Source organism: Zalophus californianus, chromosome 3, assembly GCF_009762305.2.
Source record: "Zalophus californianus isolate mZalCal1 chromosome 3, mZalCal1.pri.v2, whole genome shotgun sequence".
Lineage (NCBI taxonomy): Eukaryota > Metazoa > Chordata > Mammalia > Carnivora > Otariidae > Zalophus > Zalophus californianus.
The window spans coordinates 162039080-162052312 of NC_045597.1; the positions used below are offsets into that span (position 1 = coordinate 162039080).

The 13233-nt window shown below is 41.8% G+C and overlaps 1 protein-coding gene and 1 pseudogene across 1 annotated transcript in view; one reads left to right on the plus strand and one right to left on the minus strand.

Moving 5' to 3' along the window:
- SUMO1 (small ubiquitin like modifier 1) overlaps positions 1-9455 on the minus strand; it is a 28933-nt gene extending 19478 nt beyond the window's left edge. Inside the window, exon 1 of the mRNA XM_027589973.2 lies at positions 9299-9455. Coding sequence (XP_027445774.1) covers positions 9299-9310 — 12 coding nt within the window. The 5' untranslated portion in view covers positions 9311-9455. The remainder of the gene's footprint in view (positions 1-9298) is intronic.
- A 2047-nt stretch (positions 9456-11502) lies between these two features.
- Positions 11503-12199, plus strand: LOC113920315 (annotated as a pseudogene).
- Positions 12200-13233: the final 1034 nt, after the last annotated feature.

A 13233-nucleotide genomic window follows, 5' to 3' on the forward strand; every position in this document is an offset into this window, starting at 1 on the left:
TAGGCCAGAAGATCGGTATATGGGTACAATTACAAACACACATTAAAGTTTTCCATAAAACCTTTCATAGAAAATGCATTCACTCAAAATTTCAAAAAAATCTCTTAACCATAGGCCTGACTACAATACTTCAGCTTATTTCATTTTATTTCCTAATGAAAAAAGTTCAACATGGGTAAGCAGAATAATTCTAATACTTACATCCATTATTAAAATATACAAAACCCGGGGCACCTGGGTGGGCTCAGCCGGTTAAGCCTCTGCCTTCGGCTCAGGCTCAGGTCATGATCCCGGGATCCTGGATCAAGCTTGGAACTGGGCTCCCCGCTCAGCCAGGGTACTGGGATCAAGCCCCACATCAGGCTCCCTGCTCAGCAAGGAGCCTGCTTCTCCCTCTCCCTAATAAATAAATAAAATCTTTAAAAATATACATACAAAACCCAATTTACAATAACATCATCTCCCTCCTATTTCAATGTATTTACCACAATTCTAAAAACACAAAAATACACACACACTTTCAGTTTCATGCTACGTATGTTCAAACTTAAGACACAGTACTGGAGATCTGGAATGGAACCAACCAGACTTGGCCCATAACTTCAAGGTTTAAGTCAAGCTGTCCAGACACCAGATCTTCTGCAAATTTACATTCAACCCTAGAATTGTGGTTAAACACTACATATGCAACTTCTCAGGAACTAAAAATTATAATTGAAAAATCTCACTGGTTGTGTAAAACTACTCTTTAAGCCTAGACTATGGACCTAAGCAAAGCCTGGAACACACTGGCTTGAATGCATACAAAAGTCCCAGCAAACAGATTCAGAGGTATGGCAGACATTGTTAATTAACTATTCAACATCCTTTTCCCCCTTTTTCCTTACAAAGAGAAGCCTAGATTTGCCCAGCTAAAAAATACAAGCATTTCTCAGCTTCTCTTATGGCCATGTGACACAGTGCCGGCCAATGAGATAAAAGGTGACAGACTTTTTGTTGGCACATACTTTTTCCCTTTGCTCCATCCCTTTCTTCCGCCTGGAACTAGGCACAAAGTAACTTCTTTGTGCCCACAGGAGACAGGCATGAGAATGAAGACATCTGTTATGGATGGGGGAAAAAGGAGTATGACGGCATTGTGGGGCTGCCTTAGTAGAGCTGAACTACTATTATCCAGACTTCTTGTTTCATGAGAAAAATAAACTGCTACTTGTTTAACGTACTATATACATCAGGTTTTCTGTTATTCAGCCCAAAAGAAATCCAAGCAGACATAGATGGTGCTGTAAATAGGTATCATTTGCTTTATATTAAAAACAGAACCTAGAAAACTACCTCAATATGCATCAAAAGCAGAATGGATAAATAAATTGTGGTACAATCTACAGTGGAATGCAATTTAGCAATGCAATTTAACAACATACAACTATACACAATATGGACAAATCTCCAAACAATGCTGAGCAAAAGAAGTCATATACAGAAATACATACAATATGACTCTCATTTATGTAACACTGTAACATATAAAAACAGGCAAACTAGTCTAGTAGTCGGGGCAGTGGTTCTTAACCTGAGTACTGGCTGCATGGATGTGTTCAGTTTGTGAAAATTCAGCAAACTGTACATTTATGTGCACTTTTTGATAATCTTTGGTAAAACTGTGAAAAATAACTGGGCCTAGATATTGAGAACAGAGTCCAGCAAACAAAACTCCACTTTTCCTTCAGATTCTTATTAGCTCAGTAAAGGCAATCGAATGCAAAAATAATGGTCAAAATAAAAAAGTGTAACAAAGGGACGCGGACGGGCTGCCGCCGCCCAGCGGATCTGTCAGCCGGACCCCCACCCGGGGCCGGGCCCGGGGCACGGCTGGGCTGGACAGAAGGGGGACGAGAGTCCCCTCCCCCATTTGCCGAACCGAGCCGTCTTTTATCGCAGTTTTCCCGGCCCGCTGACTACCGTCTTCTGGTGACATGAAACTTAAGGTTTTGACCTTTAGGAGAGAGCCAATTCTGGAGAACAACCTAACTTCTTTGATTGAACACTCACATATGCATTGGAACATGATAGGAGATTAAGGTTTAATAATGATAAAATGAAGACCATAATAAAACAGTCCCCTTACTTAGCCCAGCAATTCTTACCTTTCTTACCTACTTGATGAAGAGGTCTTTTGAAAGGTGTACTGCAAGGAATGCAATGCGGTCTGTAAATTAACACTTTTATCAAGGTGGATATTACTATCCCTTATTCATCGAAAAAGTTTTAATTCTAAGTATTTTTTTCTCATTGAGTATTAACAAAAAGGAGAAAAATTAATGTCCCAAACTTTTGAGATAGATTTGGCTCTAGTAAGTATTTAGACATTATTTGCGTATGTAGGGGAGAAGAAATGAGACCATCATTTCCAGCTAAAATTATTTTTTTTACCTCTGTCAAAAGATTTCTTGCAGTTTGTCTTATTACTAATAACTTGAGCCCCTTTAATGCAGAACTAACTCACCAGAAATGTGAGAGTATATGTTCTTGCCTTGTTTAAAAATATATCTCACAGATTTCTGATGTCTTTTTTTTTTGAGCTATACACAATGAAAATATTGACAAAATAAATAAGTTTAAACCTTTTATGTTAAAGTTACTGTGCAAGGTGACAAGTTAGTTGCTTTTTTTTGCTTTATTATTACTGAAATACAATATTTATAATTTCTATTTGAGTCTATTTCTTGATTACTAATACATGGAATTCATGCAAAACCTTTATGAGTAAAATACTTAAATTAGCATATCAATGATTATAGGTCCCCCTTAATTCTGTGGAACTTTGAATAATATATTTATTGTATTCTTGTGATTGAACTTTTGTGTTTTGAAGAAATATAAACTACCTGGAAAAAAAGTGTAACAAATACAACGAATCCTTAAATAAACTGAAGTTATGTTGCAGGAATATCCACAATTTAAACTAGTAAGGGAGTGCCTGGCTGGCTGAGTAAGAAGAGCATGCAACTCTTGATCTCGAGGTCATGAGTTCAAGTACCACATTGGGTGTTGAGACTACTTAAAATAAATTAATTTGGGGGGGCTGGGTGGCTCAGTCATTAAGCATCAGCCTTCGGCTCAGGTCATGATCCCAGGTTCCTGGGATCAAGCCCCGCATCAGGCTCCCTGCTCAGCAGGAAGCCTGCTTCTCCTTCCCTCACTCCCCCTGCTTGTGTTCCCTCTCTCGCTGTCTCTGTCACATAAATAAATAAAATATTTTTCAAAAAATAAAATAAATTAATTTTCTTAAAAAGTTTAACTGTAGGGGCGCCTGGGTGGCTCAGTCGTTAAGCATCTGTCTTTGGCTCAGGTCATGGTCCCAGGGTCCTGGGATCGAGCCCCATATTGGGCTCCCTGCTCCGCAGGAAGCCTGCTTCTCCCTCTCTCACTCCCCCTGCTTGTGTTCCCTCTCTCGCTGTGTCTGTCAAATAAATAAATAAAATCTTTAAAAAAAAAAAATTAACGTAAAAGTTAGATGCTCAGTAACAGGATGTGTGAACGTACTCACATGACTTTTTTAAAGAAGGAGAGTATCAGAAAATGACCTCCCAAAAAGCACTTTACAGAAAATTCTAAAGTGGGATACTAAACCTATCTCAGAGAAAATTATCCATAACAATCCCAATGTCCTAGAAGAAGCAAATGACTTATCTTAGAGATAAAGTTACCAGATCTACTGCTAATAGAAATAAAGATCAAGAAGGAATGTAGGGGCGCCTGGGTGGCTCAGTCATTAAGGTCTGCCTTCGGCTCAGGTCATGATCCCAGTGGGATTGAGCCCCGCATTGGGCTCCCTGCTTGGCGGGAAGCCTGCTTCTCCCTCTCCCACTCCCCCTGCTTGGGTTTCTGCTCTCGCTGTGTCTCCCTCTGTCAAATGAATAAATAAAATTTAAAAAAAAAAAAAAAAGGACTGTAAAAGGGCGCCTGGGTGGCTGTTGGTTAAGCATCTGCCTTGGGCTCAGGTCAGGATCCCGGGGTCCTGGGATGGGGCCCCATATCAGGCTCCCAGCTCAGTGGGGAGCCTCTTCTCCCTCTCCTGGCTGTCTGTGCTCTCTCTCTCTCTCTCTCTCAAAAAAAATAAAATCTTTAAAAAAAATAAAAAGGAATGTAAAAACATCATGAAAACTACTCCATGACAACCAACCCTTCCTCAATAGCGAAGAAACATCATGGAGGCTGAAAGAGGAGGAGGAAGATACCAGCTGCTTCAAGTTTTTGAGGCAGCTTTCCAATTCTAGGGCCTAGAATGGTCCTTAGTACATATTGCCATTCAATAAATACACGTTAGGTGAATGAATCTGACCACTCATTCCTTCAAAAACTAAGTATTTAGTCACTGTGCTGGGCACTTTAGGAACAAAGAATGAATAAAACCTGATTCGTGACCCTCAAAAGCAGTCTAATAGAGAAAAACACTTAAGTAAATAATTGTAACACTATATATACAAGCTATAATAGAGACATTTTCAGCTTTGCTGGCAGTATCATAACCAATGAGGTTTATTCCAGGCGAGATTATTGCTAATATAATAGAGACCTTCTAACTGCTAAGGGAGCTAACAGGTATGAAGACATATTTGACAACTGCTTTACAGTTCTGAATTTGAACTATTCAACTAACCTTCATGAGTACTCCAACCATAACAATCATACTCGGTTTTCAAAATACTATTAAATATTGTTTTGGTGACATTTTATTTGCAATGTTTTATTATAACCTGTATGTCTGCAACATCCACTAGCAGCACCTCATATATCTATCAGAGAGAAGAGAGACTGTATCAATCCTCTCCTAGGGCATAGAATGCTTACTGTATGTATCCCTAACTACATGCTCAAGTCATAGCTACAGTTTACCAATCTTATTATGTGATATAAATAGTAGTATACGTAATTATGAATTTTAATATATATCCAATTCATCATATTCTCCTGCTATCTCAAGCTAACAGTAATATCAGTAAACATCAACATCAAGCAAGATATAAAGAATATTGCAGGGAATAATGCTATCCTGACAGAAGAAATACCATTAATGTGGTAGATTAAAGGTAATCATAAATTCTTTGTTACTGTTCCCATTGAGAAATGAAATCTAAATGCCTTTCCCTTGTTGACTATAGTTAATACTGTCCTGCTTATATGAAAATTGCTAAGAGATTAGATCTTAAGTTCTCATTACAAGAAAAAAAATTGTAGGGGCGCCTGGGTGGCTCAGTTGGTTAAACCGCTGCCTTCAGCTCAGGCCATGCCCCACATCGGGCTCCCTGCTCATGCAGGAAGCCTGCTTCTCCCTCTGCCTGCCGCTCCCCCTGCTTGTGCTCTCTCCCTCTCTCTCGCTCTGTGTGTCAAATAAATAAAATCCTTAAAAAAAAAAAAAGAATTTCTTCTTTAAAAAAAAAAGAAAAAAATTGTAACTGTGTGGTGATGGTTGTTAAATAGACATATTGGGGTGATCAATTCACAATACACACACAAATATCAAATCATTATGCTGTACATCTGAAGCTAACATGTTATATGTCAATTACCTCCCCCAAATAAATAAATAAATAAATGCCTTTCCCTTGAATTTGGGCTGGTCTTAGTGCTCTGCCTGACCAACAGAATGCAGAGGTGACTTCCAAGGTGAGGTCCTAAGGAAGCTTGAGGTTTCCAACTAGGGTTCTCTGGGAACATTCACACTCTTGTGAGGCTGAGCCACCACAGATCAATACCCTAGAGTCCCTATATTGCACAAAACACATGGCCTCAGAGAGGCCTTGTGACTTTATGAAGAGCCCATCCATTTCAACCCCCAACCATATAATCCCAGCTGAGGGCCCACACACCAAAGAGCAGTGGTTAAATTCAGCCCACAGAGCCCTGCCCAAATTGCAGATATATGAGCAAAATATAAAACTGCTGATTTAAGCCACTAAGTTTTGAGGTGGTTTGTAAGGTACAAACAGATAACCAGAATTACACAATGCTTCCAAATCCTTGACTAAAAGGAAAATAAAAGAAAATCATTTAGACTCTCTCTGAGGTGGGAGTGGGGAGAGTGAACCTGCTCACAACAGATCCAGTTAGCATTTCAAGTGAATCAGTCATCCAATTATTAGAAATTAACAGACCTGAATTAAAGAACCTGAAGTTCATGCTCCCTTTGATGACTTGGGCATGGGGGATAAGGGGGGTGGAACACTATAAACCTGAATACAGGGAAGAAGGGAAAATATTTGTTCAAATTACCCATACCCATTTTGATAGTAAGCTTCTGGTTCTATTTAAGTGCTTAGATTTGCTGCAAGGTGAGACCAGGCTAAAGGAGACCACCCAATGAGATCTATTATTGGTTAAAGGCTAGTCTTTATCCTTTCTGAGGGATCATGTACCTCTGATGAAAGCTATGGGCCCTTTCTCTCTAAAAGAAAAAATACATGTGTACAAATACTCAGAAAACACCATACAATTTCATTGGATTTTCGGCCCTTAGGGTCCATGAATTTTGGGTTTAGAACCTGTTTTAGAGGATTATTCAGTAATGGTTCACAAATCCACTAGATAATACTGGCATTGTTAGAATTATAAGAAAGTATTTCACTCAAATTCACAAAATAATAATTTTTCACTCATCAATGGAGAATCCAGCGATTTAAGTCTTGTTTGATTTTAATGTCCACCTATTTTTTAACCTAAAATTGTTACTCAACTGCAATATCTTAGCACCAGACAACAAACTTCTGAGAAGTGCCTCAGAAAAGGCATCCTTCTAAAAAAATCTTGGTTTAAGCTAATATTGCCTCTTGGGCTGTGGTTCAGTCTCATGCTGCTGATATTGCACAGTAATAACTTGAGATTCTTACTCTTGCTCATAAGGCTCTTAAGGGTAAGAGTTCAGCTTCGTACCACTTTAAATCCTTAGCACCCAACACTGATATTGTACTGGGTCTTGATTATTAACAACTATGCTGGTAAAACAGATTAGAGCAACAGTTCTCAAACTTTTTGGTCTCATTACTCTTTTACACTCTTAGAAATTATTTAGAACCCCATAAAGCTTTTGTTAGGTTGGTTATATTTATTGAGGTCTACAGTATCAGACATTGAAACTGAGAAATGTTTTAAGTATTCATTAATTCATTCAAAAATAACAATAAACCCACTATATATCAGCAGAGAACATATTTTTTATTGAAAATGTTTTTGAAAACAAAACTAGCGAGGGACACCTAGGTGGCTCAGTGGTTGGGCATCTGCCTTCAGCACAGGTCATGATCCCAGGATCCTGGGATCAAGTCCCACATCGGGCTCCTTGCTCAGTGAGGAGCCTGCTTCTCCTTCTGCTTGCCGCTTCCCCTGCTTGTGCTCGCTTGCTCTTTCTCTCTCTCTGACAAATAAATAAATAAAATCTTAAAAAAAAAAACCTAGCGAGAACAACACTATTTTGCATTTTTGTAAATCTCTTTAATGCCTGGCTTGTAAGAGAAAGCAGCTAGATTTTCACATCTGCTTCTACATTTCAATCTGTTGTGATTATCACAGGTCATGTTAGTGTTTAGAAAACATCAGTGAACATTCATGAAAGGATGAAAATGAAAAAGACCAATAATTCCTAGTATTATCATGAAAATAGTTCTGACCTCAAGGACCTTCTAAAAAAGAAGCTGAAGAACATCTGGCCACCTGTTGGTGTACCAAGTTCGTTATTTCTTCCTTCATGTCTCTCTTAATGACTGGAATTCAAATGGAGCAATAAATTCTGCAATTTAGTTTATAATTCTTTCTGTACATTGCTCTTTCATCAGACTATAGTAAATTTCAACATGCTTCCTAACATCCAAATAAAAGGCTGATGAAACTAAGCATTTACCTGTTCTTTCCTCCCTGGTAACCAAGTAAACAACTATCCAGGGAGATACTTATAATGCCACTTATAATTCCCATACCAATTTAGGAATTAATCTAGACTGTTAAGAAGATCCATCCAAAACTAATCTAGATTATGATTAAGCTTTAAAAACATCAGTGTACATTTGCCCAATAGTACAAATCCACAAAAGCCTCACTTGCTCTCACCCAGTGGTACAAAACTGAACCGGGTTAAAAGCCAGGGGAATAACTGTTAAATTAGACGTTCAAGTACATTATGGAGTTGAATGAAAAACAAATTTTCTAGATAACTATCACTAAACGAGCAAAAGATCCAAAAAGACTTTTAAAAGTCAAAGTCATCTGAGCAAACAAAACGAAGTCCAGACAAAAACCTTATGAATTAAAAACTAGCTCTAAACGTGGTTAACTGAAGAAGGATGAGGAAGAAAAACTTACCAAGCAAAACTGAACACTCATGATCGAGTGCAAATCCCAAGTAAATTCTTGATATTAACACTGAGATGGAACACTCTTATAAACAGCTTTCTGTGAATATTATGCAACTGCTCTACAAACACGAAGTTTTCCTATCCTTTCCCTCAAAAGTATCAGTCAGCTTGAGGTTAATGCCCAGATGAATGTTTTCTGTTGCTCTGGCAGTTTTGTTCTACTTTGTTTCTTGGTTATTCTGAGCGCTCTCTTACAACTGGAGAGTTGCTTAACCAATCCCGAGTAAGAAATGGGAAAGTACAAGAAAAGAGGCGACAGCTCTGCACCACCACACGGAAAAAGACTCAGCCGAGCAGCGGCGGCCCTGCCCTAGCTGCAATCCGAACGGAAAGCAAAGCTTTTTAGGTTCCCAGCAACACCAGACGTCTCCCGCCCCCACGTCCCCACTCCTGGACTATCTAAACACCGAGACCCAAAAAGTGGAGTCCACCCGCTTTTCAGGGCCAGAGAGTCTCCCGGGCTGGGATTCTCTCCCGTTACATAACTGGGGCCTAGCGCCCTGCTTCTGCAGTCACTCCCCAGGACAGGGAGACGGACGTGTTCCCCAGGGACCCTCTCAGGGAGGTGGAAGCTGGGCTCTGCACCTGCTCGACCCCGGAAAAAGAAGGGGGAAACACTCGAGGGAGGCCGCAATCAGAGACGCTGAGGCGCAGCGGGTGATAAGCAGGCCCGGAGAGGAGCAGGGCGGCTCCCGGAGGCCCGCGGCAGGCCCCGGCGTCTCCAACACTAGTCCACTCCCCTCCCTCTCCGGCCGAGTCCCACCGGCCGCCCCCTCCCCCATTCCGCGCTCCCCTCCCCCGCGTCTCCATCCCCGGCCCCAGCCGAGAGGCAGGCGGAACAGCCGAGTAAGGCCTCGGCCACCGCCAAAGGACCGCTCCCAACCCAGTACCTGGTCAGACATGGTGACGGTGGCTTCACCCAGGGTCTCCGCACAGCAGCGGCCTCGGGTAGGCAGAACCTCGCTCCGGGGTTTACAAATCCGTCTATCTTCCCCACAGCACAACACCGCGGCTGGAGGGACTTCCGCTACGCGTTGCGTCACTTCCGCTACGCGTTGGGAGGAGGGATAAGGAAAAGAGGAAAGGCGAGGCGGGAAAACGGGTGGGGGAGCTGCCCCGAGGCGAGAGGGCCCAGGAGCTGCTTTTTTGGTGGTCGCTCGAGTGAATTAACAACAGGCTCCTCAGCTCCACAGAGGACTAGATCTTTCGCTTCCGTCCGTAGCTTGTCCTCCAGGGGAAGAGTTCCGCGTCTAGTGTTTGGAAACACTAACAGCCGCACTCCTGCCCCTCTGACACCTAGCACGTTTTTGGAAAGCTGAGCCAAGATATTTCTATTGTCTCTTCCTGGCCTTGCTCGTCAACTTCCCCAAGTACATTGGGTTGAATATTAGTGCTTTTTACCGTACAGCTAACTTTTGATTAATCGGCCACTCTGCCTAGCACATGACCTTGATTTTTTTTTTTTTAAAAAGCAAAACAAAACAAAACGATCCCATTGGATACAATCTTGATGGCTACTGATGAAAGAGATTCTTGGGAAAGTTTTAAACCAGTGGGGAGGGGGAGGTAATTCTGACCCTTGAATTAGTTGCTTTAAGTTAAAGAATGATTCTTTATACGACTTCTTTAAAATACAGTGGCCCTGCTAGCATAAGGGTAGAAGATAAGGATTTAGACAATTGAAATAGAATTGAGATTCTGGAAATAATAAACCCTGACACACTGATTAATTTTTTACAAGAATATCAAGACAATTTAATGGTGAAAGAAATTTTTCAACAAATGTTACTGGGACAACCGGATATCCACGTGCAAAACACTGAATTTGGATCACTACCTCACAACATCTGAAAAATTAACTTTAGTGGACCAAAGGCCTAAATGTAAGCGCCAAAACTATAAAACTCTTAGGAGATGGAGCGCCTGGGTGACTCAGTTAAGCGAGGGACTCTTGATTTTGCTCAGGTCATGTTCTCGGGGTTGTGACATCAAACCCCATCTTGCCTCTGCGCTCAGCACAGTCCGCTTGAGATTCTCTCTCTCTCCCTCTCCCTCTGCCCTTCCCACCTGTGAACTCTCTCTAAATAAATAAGTTAAAAAAAAAAACTCAGGATAAAACATAGGCATAAATCTCCTTGGCCTTTGATTAGGCAATGGAAGCAACCAAAGAAAAATAAATTAAACTTCACCAAAATTAACTTTTGTCTTTTGTGTTGAAAAAATCTAAAAAATGAAGAAAATATTTGCAAATAATATATCTGATAAGGATCTAATATTCAGAATACACAAAGAACTATTACAATTCAATCATAAAAATATAAATAATGCAATTTTTAAATGGGCAAAAGATCTGAATAGACACCACTCCTAAGAAAATATGCAAATGGACAAATGGACATGAAAAATGTTCACCATTATTAGCCATCAGAGAAATGCATATTAAAACTACAATGAGGGGCACCTGGGTGGCTCAGTTGGTTGAGCTTCTGACTCTTGATTTCGGCTCAGGTCATGTTCACCAGGTCATGGGATGAAGCCTCATGTCCGGCTCCCCAGTCAGCAGGCAGTCTCCTTCTCTCTCTCCTCCCCTCTGCCTGCTGGACTGTGCACATAGATGCTGCCTCTCTCTCTCTCTCTCTGTCTGAAGTGAATAAATTAAAACACACACACACAGGGCGCCTGGGTGGCTCAGTCGTTAAGCGTCTGCCTTCGGCTCAGGTCATGATCCCAGGGTCCTGGGATCGAGTCCCACATTGGGCTCCTTGCTCCGCGGGAAGCCTGCTTCTCCCTCTCCCCCTGCTTCTGTTCCCTCTCCGGCTGTGTCTCTCTCTGTCAAATAAATAAATTAAATCTTAAACACACACACACACACACACACACACACACACACACAATGAGATACCACTTCATGCCTACTAGAATGTCTGTAATCAAAAAGACAGATGACAATAATTGACAAAGATATGGAGAAATTGGAACTTGTATACTGCTAAGTGGAAATATAAAATGCTTTGGACCTCTCTGTGCTACCCAGGGAGGGGTCCCTACAGTGTTGTTTTGCATTCCCATCGTAACCTAAAGGGAAACTTTCACAATGTCCAGAGACATTGATGTCCTCAAATTCCTTGCAGCAGGAACCCACTTAGGTGGCACCCACCTTGACTTCCAAATGGAACAGTACATCTACAAAAGGAAAAGCAATGGTATCTACATCATAAATCTGAAGAGAACCTGGGAGAAACTTCTGCTGGCAGCTCGTGCCATTGTTGCCATTGAAAAGTCAGCTGATGTCAGTGTCATATCATCCAGGAATACTGGCCAGTGAGCTATGCTGAAGTTCGCTGCTGCTACCGGAACCACTCCTATTGCTGGAAGCCTCACTAACCGGATCCAGACTGCCTTCTGAGAGCTGAGAGTTACCATGGCTACTGATCCCAGGACTGATCACCAGCCTCTCACAGAGGCATCTTACGTTAACCTGCCTACCACAGCTCCGTGTAACACAGAGTCTCCCCTGTGCTATATGGGCCTTGCAACAAGGGAGCTCACTCAGGGGGTCGGCTGTGGTAGATGCTGGCCAGGGAAGTTCTACGCATGTGTGGCACCATTTCCCATGAACACCCATGGGAGGTCATGCCTGATCTGTACTTCTACAGGGTCCTGAAGAGATTGAAAAGGAAGAGCAGGCCGCTGCTGAGAAGGCTGTGACCAAGGAGGAATTTCCGCATGAATGGACGGCTCCAGCTCCTAGATTTACTGCTATTCAACCTGAGGTTGCAGACTGGTCTTAACCGCGAGCAAGGGCCCTTGGTGCCTCTTCAGCATTTCCTTCCTGATGACTGGAGCCCTCAGCTGGCCACTGCAGGGTGCCTGGGTGGCTCAGTCTGTTAAGCGTCTGCCTTCTGCTCAGGTCATGATCCCAGGGTCCTGGGATCAAGCCCCGCATCGGGCTCCCTGCTCCGTGGGAAGCCTGCTTCTCCCTCTCCCACTCCCCCTGCTTGTGTTCCCTCTCTCGCTGTCTCTCTCTGTCAAATAAATAAATAAAATCTTAAAAAAAAAAAAGAAGTGGACATCTTTAGGGGACCATTGTCCAGCCTACCACAATTAATTTTTTACTGTTTCATCAAGGACTTTCTTAGGTGAAACTAGTTTTTTTTTCAAGTGCATCACAGTGAGGAATACAATGAATGCTAGTATAGTTGGCATCACTGTCTTGATTCATGCTAAAATGTCAGCAGTTTTATAAACTATGGCTTTGCACTATCAGTGGTAATCAGTGGTAAAATTCATGCTAAAATGCCAGCAGTTTTATAAACTATGGCTTTGCACTATCAGTGGTAATAATATCTAAATATTATTATGAAAATAATTTTGACCTTGCAGACCGCCTGGAAAGGCCTCAGGTCCTCTGTATCCCACGGACCATATTTTGAGCTAGAGGAAGGGAAGTAAGAGCTTTTCCTGGCCTAGACGAGTGAGAAAAGGAAAAGAGGCAAGCATGACAAATTCTGTATGGTAGAACCATGGTTTGGGAGGGAGGAGCTAGAAAGAAAACACCAGAAAGGAAAGTAAGGGACCATTCACAGGAAATCTAGTCAACTATATTAGGAAATTTGGACTTAATCCTGAAATGCATAGGGTTGGACATGGAGAGGCAAGGGGGACATAAAGTGTTTTTTTATTTTTATTTTTTAAAAGATTTTATTTATTTATTTGAGAGAGAGAATGAGAGAGAGAGAGAGAGCATGAGAGGGGGGAGGGTCAGAAGGAGAACAGACTCCCCGCTGAGCAGGGAGCCCGATGCGGGACTCGATCCCGGGACCCC